The sequence below is a fragment of the Ammospiza caudacuta genome, chromosome 3, assembly GCF_027887145.1.
Source record: "Ammospiza caudacuta isolate bAmmCau1 chromosome 3, bAmmCau1.pri, whole genome shotgun sequence".
In the NCBI taxonomy this organism is placed as follows: Eukaryota; Metazoa; Chordata; class Aves; order Passeriformes; family Passerellidae; genus Ammospiza; species Ammospiza caudacuta.
Window position 1 is genome coordinate 57,082,314 of NC_080595.1, and position 18,976 is coordinate 57,101,289.

The 18,976-nt window shown below is 40.9% G+C and overlaps 1 protein-coding gene across 2 annotated transcripts in view; it reads right to left on the minus strand.

The window, feature by feature from the left end:
• The window catches only part of ARID1B (AT-rich interaction domain 1B), a 325,248-nt gene that overhangs the window by 81,681 nt on the left and 224,591 nt on the right, over positions 1-18,976 (minus strand). For both annotated transcript variants that reach the window (XM_058801602.1, XM_058801601.1), the window contains 2 exons: positions 17,724-17,967; positions 614-703 (listed from right to left, as the gene is read on the minus strand). In XM_058801602.1, the coding sequence (XP_058657585.1) occupies positions 614-703; positions 17,724-17,967 (334 nt within the window). The remainder of the gene's footprint in view (positions 1-613; positions 704-17,723; positions 17,968-18,976) is intronic.

Consider the following 18,976-nt stretch of genomic DNA (forward strand, 5'->3'; position numbering starts at 1 on the left):
AAGGAAAAAGGCCTTAAAGTTTATAAAAGGTAAATTTAACTTAAAAATGCTCTGCTTATTTTTGTGAGCACATGGTAGGGAGCACCCTTTTAGAACAGTGCTCTTGCCTGCAAGGTTTTCCATGGCAAGATTTCCAAATGATTGAACCATTTGACCTAAATATTTGATTTCCCTTTATATTAAAAGATATTTTATCCTAGAACTGGCTAGAGGACTATTGTGTCCATGCAAAGATATTAGACATCACAATTTTAAGAACAGTAGCAACACTACTCCTAGTTAGCACTCTTTCTCTACATCTTAATTTTAATATAGACAATGAAGAGCTGTATTCTCCAGGACACGACTCAAGTATTTACAGAAACTGCCTTTATACTCTGGGCATTCGCTATATTTTGAGAAAACCTTATTTTCAATTATAGTTTGGTAAAACCTGCTATTCAGTTGCTCTTTCCCCGGAGACAGAAACCCCCCAAGCTTTTTACAATGAAGACTGTCATTATTTTCCCTGGGAAAAGAAAAGAAATTCCAGGAAATCTCACATTGCTAATGTGCAACTTAAAATGAAGGCTGTATTTGGCACCAACTGAAAAAGCCCCAACACCTAACAAACCTCGGTCCTGTGGCATTGGTGACTGGCTCAAGGCAGGGTGGGAGCTGGATTCTGACTGGCTGCCAGGAGGCTGCGGTGGCATCTGACTGCCTGTAACACACAGAGAGAAAAGGGAAAACACACTTGCTTTTAGCATTTCCGTGCACAAAACCAAGCATTGCTGCATTTTTCAGCCACTCAACATCAAAGAAAGTACCAGCTGTATAAGGTAAAGACAGAGCGCAACAGGTCTAGCTTTTTTCATACGTTTTTCTTATTTTTTTCTTTTATTTTTTGAAACCCATGGAGGAAACATGCACAAACACATTTAGCAACAGGCATGGCGAAATGTTCAATTTCGCACTGAGCGAGTTCCCAACCTCACCAACATGATCCAATTTATAGCTGCAAATCTCCTGACACATATTTCTGTTAGGGAGTTTAACAAAATCCAAGTCTGCTGAACAATAGGGCTCATCCTGCCTAGCTTAAACTGGCCTCCAGCCAGGCAGACATGGACTGCTGCCAACAATATTACCAATGAAAAATTCAGTCAATACAAAAATGACTAACAACAACAGTTTAAAAAGTATTTAAATGAATCAGTGGTTTTAATATTATTTGAATGTCCATGTAGAATATGGGAATAAAGAATAACATGTAGGTACGCATGGGGAAAGTGAATGTTAGAAAGAGATCAGACAGAAAAGGGGTATCTTATTATTCAAATAAAAACAAGGGGAAGTTATTTATTAAAATAACTAGCCAGAACAGACACATTCATTTTTATGTCCTTGTTCTTGCTGTCTACCCACCCAAACAAGCAGAACACTCCCAGTGCTGTCTGTGAGACTCGGAACACAAAATGTTCCCTTTCAGTGTTAAAGGATAATAAGGCAGATGCTTGCTGCACTGATGCAAGCCACTCCTCTGGGTCACCATCCAACACCATGTCAAGCAGAAAGGCCCAGCTCACCAGCCTCCCAATGCCCCAGGAGCCCCAAGCTGAAGCATCAACCTGCCCCAGCCCGAGCAGGAGGAAGAATGAGACCTGGACATACCCTAGGACTCCTCTTTGCTCTTGGTCTTATACATGCCTGCTCGTGACAGCCCAAGTGGCTTGAAGACCACCTCAGGTTAGGCAGCAAATATATACTTTAAGCATTTAGACACTTGCAGTGACGAGCACAGTATAAATAGCAGCAGACAGATTTATACCCCTCATCCTCAGAAACTGTTCAGATTGTTTTCCATTTGAAAGAAATGGAAAGAATAAAAACACAGGCAATAGATTTGTGCCTGCTGAGACTCATTTCCTCCTGCTCAGCAGCTGCCCCTGTGCAGTGGCAGGAGCAGGAATCCTGCGGGTGGTGCTGGCGCTGGGAGCCGGGCTGACAGCGGGCGCTGCCCTTCAGAGCGACCAAGGGCCCCGGCTGGGACACAAACGCAGGAAAGCAAATGTGCCTGCTCTGCCTCATCCACTTCCCATCCCAAAGCCACCGGCTCTCCGCAGCAACTCTCAAGAAGGGCCAGATTGATACAGAACAAAGAGAAAATCTGTGAAATGTGGAGTGTAACCACTGCCTAGCTATTCAGATGAGGTGCTTTTGCACTAAAAACATGACAGTCAACATTACCGGGAGCAGCTGTGACAACTGTCTCAGAGATGCAAATGCTGGACCAGAGGCAGAATTGTTCCTCCAAAAGACCAAACATGCCACTCAGCGCCCAAGGCTTTGGGTTCCACAGCCCATTCACGAACTCTTAGGCATATGACAATAATAATGACAAATTCCAGCTTATGTTTTGATGTCACTCAAGAGCAGGCTGTGGGGATGGTAAGTGCCTGCATTATAATGAAAGCTTTCGGCTTGACAGGAAGGATTCAGTGACTCAAGACTGTAAACAAACAGCATTTCCATGTTAACACAGGGCACTGCCACTTCCACTGTGTATGCCCCAGGCACTGCTATCAGAGAGAGCATTTCAAGTTGATGTGAACCATCTAAGATTTCTACAAACACTTAAAAAAAAAAAAGTAATAAAAAGCAGGGGTGGTTCTGACTGCACCACATAGCTCTCAGAGGATCCTCCTTTGGGTGGATGCTTGGCAACTTTGAGAGAAGCTATAGTGCAGAGAATATCTATTATAGGCAAGATATTTTGTATATTATAGATGGTGTCTTGTTTTCTTGTTTTTTTACATTGATAGTAACATCAGTTATCTGGCTGGAGCCATATCCCACCCAGGCAAATGTTCAATCACTGACCAGTGAAGTCAAAGTGTAGAACAGTACCTGAACAACTTTTATGAAGAAATCAATTTCATCCACATCCTCAGTCAATACAGACTCTGGAGTTTTGCAGATTCACTGGAATTGTCAGTCTCTGCAAACATTTATGCTATTTTTTCAGTGTACTTCTGGTTTTTTTTCCCTTATTAAACAAACTGTCAAGCAGAGTTTTTGTTTCACAAAGAAAAACGGTTTCATAAACATGACCAACTCTGCACAATTAACAAATTTCCAAGAGAAGTACCCACTACACTGATTATCAGTGGGTGCTACAGATTATCCAGGTGCTGGACATGAAGGTCCTGCATCAGAGAGTTTTCAATCAAGCTGTCATTTTATTCTTAGAAGTGATGTGAAAGGTAAAAGGAGGTTAAGCACCCAAATACCTTTGAAGACTTGAACTGAACTCTTAATTTGGGTATCTAACTCCTATTGATTGGGAGCTGATGACAGGACTTTAAAACCTTTGAAGATCCTGTCTGCCATGCTTTTTAAGTTTCTTTGTCATGAAAAGAAATGACCTTAAAGATTTTCCGTTTCTTTCCTTTAAATGATAGTAATCCTTTTCCCTTTCAACCAGTATTGCCGTTGTGTTTCTTGGAAGACACTTTAAATAACACATGAACAGACTTTTCTATTTTATTAGGGAAGGAAAACTTCTACAAAAGAAAAATAACCTTTTTTCATTTTTAACATAACTTTTACAGCTATCCAGAAATCCAGTATTTTTTTTTTCACTGACAGACTGCTGCCTCCTTTGACCCAGTGATACACAGAAGAAAGTTTAAACAGGGAAAACCTTTTCCCATCTTCTGTATACCATTGTTGCCACATTGGTGAGATACTCCACTGGCCAAAATGTGTGCAAAGTGAATACTACAGATGTTTCACAATACTACTGTTATGCAGAAGCAAAGAAAATGCAATAATGCATATTAAAAGGATAGAAACTGCCATGCTAGTTCTTTCCCCTATACTTAACAGAGGAGCAAAATGCTATACAAATTTATATATCTATCTAGTAAAATTAGTTGTTAAAACTACTGAAACCAGCAGTCTACCTAATATAGTATCTGCTATTTAAAATAAGAAAAAGTAATCTGAAGAGGTAAGGGAATTTAAAAATGCATAATACTATATTTGTAAGTGGGTTTTCTATTTTTTAAATTATGTCAAATGCTTATAAATTTTTTCACTTTGAAAATCTTCACTTCAAATGAAGTCACGAGAGACTGTGTACTATGTTTGGCAAAGATGGACTGAGAAAAGTACTAAACAGAGACTGCATTATGGCTACAGCCTTGGAGTTAAACTGTAAAAAGTAAATTCCTTAGGGTCAACATAGCAAGCAAGAGCAGACCTTTGATATTCTGCTGAGGAGGAGTCCTTACAGTCCACCAACAGTCCATCAACAATGTTTTGAAAGATGCTGAGGGCTCTCTGCTCCCATCACTGTAATGATACTGGAGGATGCTCAGCTGTGATGCCCTGTACCAGCTGGACAATTCCTCACAGAGTTATGCCTGAACAGTTGAGTCAAGAAAACACTTTGGGGATAACAGGTTCCCTCTGGAAAATAACCAGTTAAGGGGGGAAAGAGGGGTATAAGCATAGGAATTTTAAGATGCATGAGGAACTGGAGGGTGGGGGACTGATCACAGCCTGTGTTGAAAATGGAACACTAGGCTGAAGGAAAGGCAGAAGTTACAGATCTTGTGGGTTGTCTTTGGGACAATTCCCAATCTATTTTAGGAATTGAGAGCTATGACTGTATTAATGACATTGATTGATTACAAAGTAGGTAATATTAGTCAGTACAAAAGACGATCAAAGTACTACCTGAGAAACCCTTGGGATGACCTTTTGGCTTGGAGTATTAAAAATGCAAACATTTATACACACAGATCAGAACCAGGCCTGTATAACTGAAGAGCTGTAGGTTATCCAGACATAGGAGGAAAAAAGGAAGGAAAAATCTGACCATATCTGTTGACCTAAAATGGTTATATCCTACAAACAGCTATACCTAACTATGTCATGTGGTGCTCAAAGAAACAAATTGATCACTAGCATAAATTAGGAGGATTGTTTACAGTAGAGGTAAGACAGCACAACATCACTGCTGATGTGTTACTGGTGGGTCTTCATAGAGACAAACCCAGAAAGCCTAATACAAACTGGAATGGGAACCAGCTACCAGCATGAAATGACAGGAGGCTGAAAATGTGAGTATTATTTAGTATGACAAAAACTAGAGCTGGAATTTTGTGACTTCTTTCTAAGAATATATTTGAGGCTAAATATCAGGGAGGAAAAAGAGCATGATGATGTTTAGGAGGATAATCAAACCATTACTGGAACATGAAACAACTTTGCTTTAGGAATAACGAGGTCCTGAAAATCTAGTGATTAGGATGAAATCTGATAAAATAATAAGATAATCATCATACAGTCACTGTTACAATAAAGGCTCATAGACCAGAAGAGACATTCTGGGTCTTGGATCCCTACATCAGAAATGAAAGAACATAAGTAGGCTTCTATATGGGAGTGTTTCAAATGAGCTTTTCAGGAAATTGGAAGTGAGGTGCAAATGACCTCAAAGGAAAGACATTTTTCTATGGGTAGCATAAAGTGAAACTGGTCATGTGTTTTGTGTTATCTCTTTCATCTTATAAAGCCTATGACCCCTTAAGAATAAAGATTATTTTCTTCCTTAATTTATGCATTGTAGCCAAGCTTCCCGTTGTATCAACAGTATTTTTAAAATTACTTATTCGTTCCTGTAAAAAGCAAGGGTTGTCTGCATATCCTCTCAAATTAAGACATGCAAAATATTAAAACCTTCCTCCTATCTAGGCAGTAATCTGAGTGCAGATGTTTTAAAAGGCTTGGGACATGAGGACCCTTTCAGATACAGCAGCTGAGGCTGTGCTGGGGCTATGTGGAGTCAAACACACTCAGACCAAGCCTTTTGGCTCTGCTCAGCACCACACTGCAGCTGATAACCCCTTACAATGCTGGTAATCCACTGCAGCCTGCTTACCAAGACAATTTCCACCACCCTGAATCAGGAACTTGGGACCAAACCCAGAACCCTCCTGCCTTGGAATGCTTTTGGCTGACTGAGAGGCTCACTGAAGGTGGGACTGCAGGAAGCTGATTTGTTCCATTGCAGCAACACCAAGCTTCTGTACAAGTTCTAAACAAGGAGTTTATCAACTTATGCCAGATTTAGGGATGCTCTATATCATAAAGTGTTATCCATATTACATCTTAAAACAAATGTATTGTGCTTTAAACACACGTGATTCCCTAACATAGGTCAGTGAGTATCACAACCCATGTAAAATCAACAACAAGCAAAACCTCCCACTTTGCTTCTCATGAAAGTGTAAAATTCTCAGACTACCAACATTTTAAAGTTACACTCTCACCTGCTTTTTCCTATCTATGTCACATTCACCATATCAAGAATGGGACTGTGGGTGAGTTTCAAAGAAATCACTGTAACTTCAGTGCTAAATTGCTCTCAAGTCTCCATTAAAAATGCAACAATGAGCATGGGGCCTAGAGAACCCCAGCTCTGATTTTTCTCCACACAAATGCAAAAGCATAAACATCTTAATTTCATGAGTAGAAGCTACTTGTTTCACATGATATAACATTTAATTCAAAGCAAAGTTGACACTGACGGGATGAGGTAGTTACTCAATATTTTGTTTCATCCTTGTTACTCAGCATGTAGTCCCAAGGGTACTACTTATGGAACACCATCCAAATGTCACCCTTACGACAGAATAATTCATTATATTATGGACTTCAAAAAAAAAAAAAAAAAGAATTAAGTAGCTGAAACTGGGGTCTGTCAAATTAGACATCCAGGATTTATTCCCAGATTGTGGAACCTCTGAGTAAGGTATAAAGACTGCAACAAATACTCAGGAGTATGAAGTGAAATAATTGTTATTACTGCCTGAACTGACAATGGTCTTGGTGGCAAGGGGCAGGAAAGAAAATATACTGCCCTCCAAAGCCAAAGCTCTTTTTGCTCTGGAGGGGAAGGGAGAGCAGCAGCTGACACTGCCAAGCAGGTCTGTTTCATCTGCCCCATCCAGACGTCATCTCTGTGTTTGGACTGAAGTAAAGCACTTTCTCCTGAGATTTTGGAAATAAGCCCAAAACAAGCTGTCAATTGGAATGTTCAGAAGCATGGGACTCACCCAAATACTGAGTGGCTTTCCAGTGGGTCACAGCAAGCCCCTGTCTGCCCGAGGACTATTCCTTTCCAACAAATTCCAAAATTCTGCTGCAAACCAGGAACGCAGTAGAGCTCCTCAATATTAAGGATGCATCATTTAATTACTTGTATAAGTGAGGGCATAAGTCAGTCTAAATCTAAGAATCTGCTTCTCTATCTTCAGTAACACCTACCCCAAACCTGTAATTTCACTTTGCAGTTATGAAAAGTTTCATTTGGGGGAATCAAATTCTTTCTGCTTTCACCGCTGCCTAACTCTGCATCCATTTAATGCATTATTTCCATTAAGCTTGGGAGAGTTTCCAGCCAAGGATATTTCTGCTGGAGGCCAGTCCAGAATGGTGCAGCCCAGGATAGCAACCAGCTAAAGCTTTTCTAATCCCCACATTCACAAACGGTGGCTCACAGTGCCTGGCATGCAGGAACTGAATAGAGCAGGCAAGCTCATATTTCTCTCACCAGGCCAAATTAATAAAAACAAAACCTGATTTCTCCTTCTCATTTTCCTATTCTTCCTGTTCCCCAATATTTTTCCTCTTTCAAACAATTTTTTTTTTTTGTTTGAGAAGCCTAATGTTTGGCTGCCTTCTGAAGAAATGGGCACAGTGACAGATGAAAGGCCGTATTCATCGCCTAATTCAGAATAGGGAAAAACCGACTGCTGTGCATTTAAGATTCTAACAACCTTGCAATTTTGTAGAGCCGTTTTCCCCAACCCATTCTTTTGAAGAAATCTGCTTTTATTCTGTTAATAACTAACCACAGTTGCAGCAGCATGGATCCGATTAGCAGTTCTTACGCTACAAAGGGGGCTGGGAGGGAGGCTGTGAACAGGGTTGCCAATTTGTCCACCTGGGTCCCCAGAAGAAAGATTAGATGAGGTGCTTGCTCCTTTCTTCCCCACTCGCTCGCTGCTCTGCACTAGACAGACCTCTTCAAAGCTCAGCCACTGATTTAATTTCTTTTTTTCCCCCCTCTAAAGTCTCCTTTAACCACCCCTCCACATGTTTTGCACTCTGCTGCTGCGTCCCTCCAAAGGGATGGTGTGAATTGGGATGAGAGGGGTTGGGAGAGGCTGCAGCCACAGCTTGCCAGCATTTTCTCTCACGCCTCTACAGGGCCTCTGAATTGCTTTTCAATTTTGAAAATTATATTTTCTTAAATTTTTTTAAAAAGTGCCTATGTTCTTTAGAGAATGATTCAGACCCGGTAGGCATACTGTGTTTTTTCATTCTGTCCTTTTAATCCTTCCATAAAAATGGTAGTTTTGCTTGCATTTGAACTGAAGTAGAAGACTGTAAAGGGTTGTATGGATTTAGTAATCTGTAATTACTTAGGACACATCACTCCATGTTTGTAGTAATTACGTGTAATGCAAAAAGCATATACTTCAGCTAGAGGAAAACCATTCTCAAATTTTCTATAAAATGTCAATTAAACTGAATATAAAGCTGCAATTGATGCAAGTGCTAAATATCTAAAAGCTCCTAACAAAGGAGAGGGTAGTATTTCTTTTTTGGCTCATTTCTTCCTTCCAGAAATGAAACCTACCCTGCCACACACCTGAAACTTAAAACCTCAGAATTCTATTTAGGGATTTAAACCAAGTTCCAAAAGGAAGAATTTTTCATTATCAGTGCTCATTCTCTAGACTGTATTTATAACCAGGAGGAGATTTTTTTCTCTAAGCTGCTCCTTATTGTGTCACCTGCATTCAAGAGCCTGAGAAGCACAACAGATGTAGCAGACATACATTTCTAAAATTTACCACCTAATAAAAATCTTAACTCCTAACTTCAACATTGCCAAATTTTAACCGAACCACAGATCAACTGTTTATAATATCTGCAGTGTAAAAACATGCAAGATATAAAACAAAGGGTGAATGCAATGTGAAATTGCTGTTTCTTATCCATATTTCTTTTCCCTTGATCCACGTAAGTTTAAGAATTTCTCAGAATCAGGCAGCATTAACTTGGAAGACCATTAGCGATGGAGTTTGAGTTCTCCCTGCTCCTCCCAGCTCTCTCAAGTCTAGCAAGCAGGGAAATTTGAGCAGCGCTACGTGGCAATGAACTATTTACCTAGTCCTGCCTGCTACTCCTCATGCTAGATCAGTGTCTCTGATTAAAGAGCATTTTAGTAGCAAAATGTATGTGCTCTCACTAATACTACCCTCAAAAGGAACAAACCCTCAGCTAATCTAGTTTTTCTTATTGTGTTATATGGCATATTACACAGCCCTCATCTCAGCAATTCTCAGGGATGAGGGAGAAAAGGGCAAGTTGACTGCATAAAGGATAAAAGCACCTTGAGGCAAACCTGCTTCCAAAACCCATTTGGTGGGTCTGATCTCCCTAGAAGACAAGATCTATCATGCCATATTTCATCTTGCCCGACAACGATAAGCTCCAAAGACCGGTGCGGAAGCGAAGCAATTCTTCATGTATTTTTAATCAACCGAGAACTTTCATCTGGCGAGCTCCCTCCGCAAGGTCACACGCACCACGTGCGGCCACGTGCCTCTCATGCAGTTTGCAAACACCAACTCCTATGTTGGCTTCTGTTTGGAAGGGGGAGTGTTAACATTAGCAACTCCTGGTTATATCATTTATAAACATGCAGATGTGGATTATTAAAGATTAATGCATTTTGGGATTGGTGTCGGCATTCCGTTTGTCTCACGCCGAAACCAATTCTGTTCTTCATTAGTCAACGACAACCCACATCACCCTGTTGTGGAAGAGAAATCAAAGGTGCAAGCGTGAATTGAGAATAAGTGATGAAACTGATTACTAAGAAACGTAACGGCTGTAATCAATCAACACATCACAATAATTTGAGTCCACTGTTATCTGAAAATGGGGAAAAAACAGAAAAGCTTGCCGACAGAGTGAATTGTTCTTTTGTGTTTGCTTTCTAAAAACCCACTTTGCAATTTGACTTCTGCATCTATCTACAGAGCGATGCTGCCAAAGGGCTGCTCAAATCTTTCAAGTCGCAGTTCCAGTCACATGAATTTTGTCTCTAAGGAGGAGAAAGGATATCTCGTTTTTCATTAATTTTTAAAAAAATTATTATCTGGAGGTAGTGAAAATGTTCTTCTTTTGAGACACAGAATTAATTCAAGCCATATTTGCAATTGCACAGACTCCTTCTACGAAGGAGGGACACACCACGTATCTGTCTAGTCAAGACTGACACTAACTATGAAGCATGAAGGCCACTTTAAATATCTCTCACGGCAGTGATACATAGTTCACTGAAAAAGTGAAAACTGCAGCAGCCTATCCCATCACAGAAACCAAATACCTTATGACATTTATTCTCTATTTTATCTAGGTATAACAACCATCTGTCAACAACAACAAAAACACACTGATGGAGATGTGAGAGACTTTTCCCATTTGCTCATTAATCACTGCTTAGTATTGCAAGGGACAAGGGAGTGAGAGACAACCTTTTATTTTATGATAAAACACAAATTAATGCCCTATTTGCCAACACCAATAAAGAGAGACAATCTACGTTTGTGTAGCCAAATAATGACAGAGTAAAAACCCCCAAACATTCAAAACCAAACACACACCACTTTAAATTTCTTGACAAAAATATAAGTGGGTTGAGAAAAAAAAGTTATAAAGAAATGCATAGGTTAATGATCAAATGTAAACAGTAGCTGTCCAAGGATGGCCTTAGAACATGCAGCTAAAACTAACAACAAACATACCTGTCAAATCTTGGCCACTGTGGTTAAGTATATTTGAATTTTGTTACGTGAAGCAGAGCACATGCATAATTATGCAAATATGTTAATTGGATTTCAACAGCCTTCGTACTCTAGATGGATTTGTACCAGCAGGGTGCTACCAGTGACTCAGAGAGCTACAAGAAGTGGCCTGTGTACATGTGCTGCCACAGTGTCCACAGCAGCAGATGCCCCGCCATGGGGGCTGCTCAGCCATTGCCAGGATGGTGGAAGCAGGCCTGGCAGGAATCAGCAAAGAGGACAAACCTGATATGGGGCAGAGCACAGATATGGGGATGTGAACACCACTGATCTGGCCATCTGGGGGAGGGTGGTGGACAACTCTCAGCGCCGGATCCTTCAGGGTGTTCAGTCCATAGGGCAGAAATGTTTGGCACTGGCTTAAGACAGCAATTAAACACTAAAACTGCAATGTGTGACTGAGAATTATAAGCACTGACCCACCAGATATTAAGCAAGTGAAACCACTTAAAACTAAACCCCATAAACTACCCATAAAAAGTAACCACCCAGGGCATGCCTTTTTGGGGGGATTTACTGTTTTTCTATCTGATACTTAACTTTGGGCCAATAAAAACCAGCAGGTTGATGCCTGTGGAAAATGAAACCCTCTGTCATCATGAAAACTGAACAGGAGGAACTTGAACAGCATGTCTCTGTCTCTTTTCATCTCCTGCACCTGTTCTGGAAAGACCACCTCTGCAGAGAAGGACACCTCCCTGATCTCTGGCAACGTTGCAAGTATGACAGGAGTTTTTATAGTGCCTTTTGCTGCATAGTGTTTTCTCACAAAACCTGATTGAGACTATTTAGTTATTTCATGAAGCCTTGAGACAACAGATTATTCATCAGTTGTGACCTGGACTGAATTCTAATAGGTATCACAGGCTGGATGCTCCCTGTGCTAGAAGCAATGCCTTGAGCTAGAGCGCTTTACAATTTGCTTATTTTTTCATCCTCTGAAAGACAGAAACACTCTAAATGTTGTACAAACCATTCAAAAGAAAGGCTTTTAAACTACTACATGAAACATTCACATATTTCATTTATAAGCATGCTAGATTTGCAAAACTGCTGATTAGATGTTTTGTGCACTAGAAGTGATTAAGAACATAGCTACGTCAATGGCATTTTGTGTTTTGGTTTTTTTCTGGTCTGGATGCCAATGAACAGCATGCATCTTCCTTGCAACAAGCTGTTGCAATATTTTTGCCTCCGGAGAAGCCAAGGGAGAAACATTGATAGATGTGTTAAAATAATCTTTCTAGACAGGGGGATCATATCCATTTTACAAGGATATAATCCCCTCTTATTTTGCAATTTCTTTAGGGTATTTGAAACTTCAACAAAAAGCATAGTATTACAAATTAATAGATTCATACATTTGTTTGTGTTGGAAGGGATCTTAAAGTTTGTCTGGTTCCAACTCTCCTCCCCCCTGTTATGGGCAGGGACACCTTCCACTAGACCATGTTGCTCAAAACCTCATCCAACCTGGCTTGGAACACTTCTAGGGATAGGGCATTGACAGATTCTCTGGGCAACCTGTTCCAGTGCCTCACTACTCTTACAGTGAAGAACTTCTTCCCAATGTCTAATATTAACCTCCTTTCAGTTCAAAGCCATTCCCCCTGGACCTGTTACTCGTGTCCTGTTAAACAGTTCCTCTCCAGCCTTCCTGTAAGCCACCTGTAAGTGCTGGAAGGCTGCCTGCCATAAAGTCTCTCTGGAGCCTTCTCCTTGTCAAAAAAACAAAACCAAAAAACTTCATTTCTCTCAAGCTGTCTTCCAGAAGAGGTGCTCCAGCTCTCTCACCACCTTTGTGGCCCCTGGATCTGCTCCAACTTAGGTTCTGCTTGTGTTGGGAACCCCAGAGCTGGATGCAGAACTTCAGGTGGGGTCTCACCAGAGCAGAGCAGAGCAGAGCAGAGCAGAGCAGAGCAGAGCAGAGCAGAGGGGCAGAATCCCCTCCCTCACCCTGCTGGCCGCACTGGTTTTGATGCTAAAGGTTGCCTCTCTGGGCTGCAAGTGCACATTGCTGAGTCTTGCTGAGCTTCTCCTCCTCAAACACCCCCAAGTCCTTCTCAGGGCTGCTCTCAATCCATTCTCTGCCCAGTCTGTATCTGTTGGGATTGCCCTGACCCAGGTGCTGACCTTCTACTGGGCCTTGCTGAACTTCATGAGGCTCCCACAGTCCCACCTCTGAAGCCTGCCCAGGTCCCTCTGGATGCCATCCCCTCCCTCTGTGTGTCAGCTGCCCTGCACAGCTTTGTGCCATCGGCAAACTCGCTGGGGTGTGTTTGATCCCACTGTCCGTATCACCCACAAAGACATTAACCAGTGTCACTTTCAGATGGTAGTCTTCTCTCCCTCAAAAATATTTAAAAGAGGTGCACGTCATATAATATACAAAATCGTGGTGGTTCACAGGGTAAGTATGTAGAATAGCTCAATCCCAAGGAAAATATTTTCCCAAATTCTTTTAAAAAACAAGATCTACAGTAAAACTATTGTTTTACTATAGTATCTTCTGGAAACTGGTTCAACAGGTAGGCTTCTCTTTTATAAGGCATAAAAGAAATCATCACTCCTATTCAGATTCTTGCAGTAAAATGTCCCTTTGGACTATGATAAACTGCTCCTCATGTTTCTCTTCTCGCAGCATTTTAGTCACACACACTGACTAACACACACTAAGCACACCAAGACAAGATGTCCTGTTACTGTTCCATCTGGGTATCCCATTTCCCTCTTGCTCCTCTTTTTTGCCTGGAGTGCTGGCTGTAATGCTGTAATTCTGATGGATCCTGGATTTCAAGCCAGCTAGGTGTGAAAGATCTCCAGGTTTGCAGAGAGTAGAGTTCAACACTGAACGGATTACATCTATTGATTCACATAATTATCACAATTAAAATTTTGGGTATTTTTAAACAGAGGAGGATACTGACTGGTTAGCAAAAATTAAGAAGCCTGGCAATAATACTCCTAAACCAGAGTATCCACAAATGGATCTCTTTCCGAAAATTGTAAATTCATCTGTGTCCAAGTTCCTCAGTGAAAGGAGACAACAATTGTAATAAAAACAACAATGTAGTTGAAGCTTAACAGAGTGAAAATAAACTTGTTTCTTCAGAAAGTACATGGAATGTCTTAAAAGCACAAGTCAAAATACTGATCTATGTAAGTGAAGTCAAAATACCAACCCATGTGAAAAAAAATCATGTATTTCTAAAGGCAGCGTTTGCTACTCATTTTTAGCATGGCACACCCTTCTCTTCTATAGAGATAAAAATTGCTGTAGGGTTTAAAAATAATAGAGTCTTGTACAAAATCTGCTTGTCCATCATGGGTTAAGGGATTCCTGGCCTATCAGCAATCTTTCACAGAACTCTTAATATTAAAAAAATTTGCTGCTTACACCGCAAGGGAGAAAGAGCTGACAAAAGCCTTTGGCCAGTGAGATCAAAATTGGGGATGGGGGGGAGAAAGGGGAGCTTAGCTTATTTACATTTTTGCTTTGTTAGTAAACTGGAATTGTTAGAGCAGGAGGGAAAGGGGGAAAAAAAAAGAAAAAAGTGAAATTAACAGCCACTAAATCTTCTGGCAACAGCAGTGCATTTTGATATATGCTGCGTCAGCTTCCACTAATGGTTTAGGGTTGAATAAGGCACAGTTCAAGACCCAAAGCAGTGCGGGGCATCACATCTCGTTCTTTGGAAGAATATGTACCCTAATTATAAAGATGGCTACAAAATAAAGAGATCAGGATTTCTGGCAAAACAGAATAATGATCTACTTAATAGGAAATCTTAATGTCATATTGAATCAGTAGAAATCATAGACAAGTAGTATTTCATCCCAGTAATGAACATACATCTGAACAAGACGTCGTCTGATTTTGAGAAAAAACTACCTTTCTGAAAAAAATCCATCAGAATTGCTTTTTCTGCTCTTAGGAGTTAATCTCCCTGGTCTATTCTGGTAATGTGAATGGAAACAAAGGCTCTATATGCATGTGCCACTTACCACACAAAATATCCATCCAGTATTTCAGAGAGCACAGGAAGGAAATGCCCACTGAGCTAGGGACGTGCCAATGTCAGTGCTGCCTGTGCCAGGCTGTTCCTGTGAAATTTGTGGTGTGCAGCAGAAAGCAATGCAGGGTGGCAGGATTGCAGAGGGGTGCGGAGACAGCTTAAACAGGCAGTGGAAGAGAATCAGCCATTTGGGAGGCTTAATAGGGGGCTGTTTGTTTGTCTGCCCTTTTGATGTTAAATTAGTTTTCAATTTTGTTGCAAGGAAGGAGCCATTGGGAAAAGGACGCTTCTCTTCCAGTAAACCCTGGGAAAGCAACACCTTTATTTTAACGGTCTTCCCACCAAGAACCCCCTGCAACATTTTGGCTTTCCCTAGCTATAGCTATCAGCAACACAACAGCTGCTCATTTTACAATGACTTGCTGGAGAGAGAATGATTGAAAGAGCCAATCTATGTCACATTGAGAAACTGTGGCACAACATCGCAGGAGGTAATAGGAGAGGAATGAGGTCAGAACAAACAAGGGTAGGGTGAGAACGGAGAAGAAAATAGCAGAGAACAAAATTACTAAAGGCAAGGTGCTGTACTACACAATCTATGTTTAAAAATGTCTACAACCTGACTGCTGCAAACAGCCACAGAAATGCAAACAAGCTCTGTGATACTTTTTCTTAGGGTCTCATGAATGCAGCTGATGATAAAAGCTACCAGAGTCCTTGTAATGAAGAACAATGGTGTGAAAACACTTAGGTGAAAGCACAGTCTAATTCATACGGCTTGAAAGCCCCAGCACCCAGCAGCATTCCTCTACCACAGGCCTTTAAACAGCAGCCTTGCTTCTCTCTTTGCAGCTCGAGAAACAGCAGCAGCAGCAGCAGCAGCAGCAGCCGCGATGGTACCGCAGCTGCCCGGCTGCCCTCTGGAGAGCGCTGCCTTAGCTCACGTCTGGGAGTTCACCTTTAGCAAGAGCTGCAGAGACCAGAAGCTTGTCTATGACAGGGAAACAGTGCAGGGTGATTTTGATTTAGCACCATTCATAAAAATCGTTCCTGAGAAAGAATTGCTTTTGTGTTACTGCAGCAGACCAGAAAACCACCGTGCAAAATGGTGGCACAGTTTGTATGTAGAGACAATGCTTTTCACTAGGTGAGTTACAAAATGAGCTTTTGGGGCTCATCTGAAACGATAAAGTGACTCTGACTCTGACCCTGACCTCTGAGCCCATATACCTTCTATTTTTACCCCATGGGGATTAGGTGGTTTCATAAAAGTTATTACTCTCCCCTACACACTTATGCTCATCCTTACATATCATGGCTACAATAAAGCTATTTTCAGCGTCACAATGTTTTTTTCCCCATTCAGCAACCAAGCTGCTAAAATGCCAATCAATTTACTCACCTGAATCTGACTGTGGAAAAATGTTACCTTTCCAGCCAGGTGGACTATCTGGCTTCACTCAACAACAGAGGTGGATTTCTACACCAAAAACAATGCGAACCACCTTGGAAATACAAAGCTACCACACTGCATATAATGCTGTCCCCACAATTCCTGCTCCATCTGAGCATGTGCTGCCAGTCAGAATGGCTGTAGAGGTATGAAATAACTGCAGGGCATGCACAGCATCAGGGCTCAACATGCGCAGGCCACATTTAGTACTAAGCATTCCTGTGTGCACTGAGCTTACTTCCCTCCGCTTATCTAGTTTAACCTCTGCAGACAAACAGGCAGGAACATTTTACACAGATACCTTTGTATCAAATACCAAAACACATTCTACTCTCTGAATTTTAACCAGCATTTGGTTTACAACAACACTCAAATCACCTAACAAAAAGGCATCTCTGCTTTTGTTTCTTTTAACTGAGGTCCATGTTTATTATTTTGCAGTTTTGTCAGCAACTGATGTTATCCCCAGGGTAATGTCAGCACTCTCCTACTCCTAGGAATTCCCCTAGTATTCAAAATGGCAGAAGATAATAAAAAACTTGAGCGTCAGAAAGAGAATAAACTCACCTGGAATACTAAATACAAATTGCTGCCTGACCCTCTGGAATAAGTAACATGCCAGATGGGTAGGGATAAGGTAAGAACTGAAATTAATGTATGCCATTTTTTTCTTCTGGGTATCTTAACAGATTTCCACAAATTTCTGAATATACATGATTGTGTGTCATACTCTAAATTGCACAAGAGAGCGAGCATCAATCCTGCCACTGGTATTCCAATTACTACTGATGGGGCTGAATCCCAAGTAACTTGCTAGTTTTTGCAAATATTAAGAAATATCTCATACAATATTCTGTATTCATGTCAAAGATCACATTGCCACAATACAGAGTTAGAAAATTTCTGCCTCAACCTGCAGGTCTGTAACCACCATTCAAGCTCAACAGCCAAACCCAACAAAAATACACAGTTAGAACAAAAGAAGGACTGTAAATAATCAAGAGAAGTATGTGACAAATGATACACAAAGCAAATACAAAAATTACAATTAAGTATTCACATTCACATTGGTTGGCGATAAAGACATTTATCAAACTTATGTGGAGTCAAGTTCAGAATTTTGAGCTTTCTGAAGTCTTGGTAGCTGAAGTTTAGATTGAATTTACTTTTGCTTTAAGTATGCATTTTTTTTTCAGAAAAAGGCCCTGAAAATGCAGGATTCTCAGAAAATAAGTTAGTTTGGAATATGGGAGTATTTATTTATGTATTTAATAAACCTATCAATTGGTTTAATTTTGTTTGCTAGAACAAACTTACCTGGAATACTCGCTGGAGAAATGGGACCAGATCTTGACTGGTTGCTTCCAACAGGTGAGCCTACAGGGGAAGGCGATGGGCCCCCAGGGATGCCAGAGAGATGTGGAGAAGCATGAGGGGAAAACGGAGACTGTGCAGGGTTGCTCTGCTCCCCTTGGCTGCTCGTGGAGCCTGACGCGCTGACAGCTGAGCTCAGGGTTGCTTCAGTTCCAGTCGGCAAGTCGTCAATGGATCCTGATAAATCCTGAGCAAAAAGGAAAAATGACCATAAGTGCTTGCATGAATACTCAGGCCACAGGACTCAAGAGCTGGCATGGCAATAGATTCATTTGTTTACTTATTGCAGCAGATAACTGAGAGGTTGTCTTTAACATTTAACACATAGTTAAATTATGTCAGAAAACAAGGACGGTGTGCACAATTCTCTGCTTAATCTCTAATTCTTTTGAGAAAAAGAGCAAGCAAGGGCAACAAATGAATTGGAACCAAATTCATTCAGCATTGAATTTAACCTTTTCCATCTGGATTAAGCTTTCAAAATTAATCCCACAAATGCTGCCTGAGCATACCAAAACTAATGAAAATGATACATCAGTTTCACTTTCACACAGTATTTAATTTTGGGGTTTGCTACCATTACAATCACAGCTCATACACTTCACTCTAAGCCCCTACAATGAGAGAAGAGTGTAAAATACACAGCTCTGTAACACTCCCTCTCAGGTCCTTTGCCTTGCAACAAGGAGTGAGAAGAGGCCCTGCCCTCAGCAGCAGCACTGGATCTGCTGGCCACCAAGGAACAAGGAGCAATACAAGAATTGTATTCTGCTGCTTCTCCATTTCCACCAAACACCAATGTACAGCTCACAGGTTCGATTCAATTTCATCTGAATACACTGCTAAACAGTTACTCCATTTCAGCTCATAACTGCTGCATTTTCAATGAGAAATTTCCTCTGTAGGTCACAGCACATTTGAATTCTAACTATGAACTGCTGGACATATTCCCTCTAGCTGTAACACAGAAGTTATACTGGTCTCTGAATGTGTGGGAGTAATTAGGGGTTTTAAATAATTTTAAGATCAGATATGAAAAATCAAGAATGCTGTAACAAAGCAAGCACATGCTCCCCAACTGTCAGAAAAAATGTTAATTCCCAAGCATCACAGAAAAACCTCATACAAACCAAAAGGTGCCAATATTGCTAAGCTTCTGTAGCTATTGGCAGGTCATGAGGAACAGGTTACTTTGT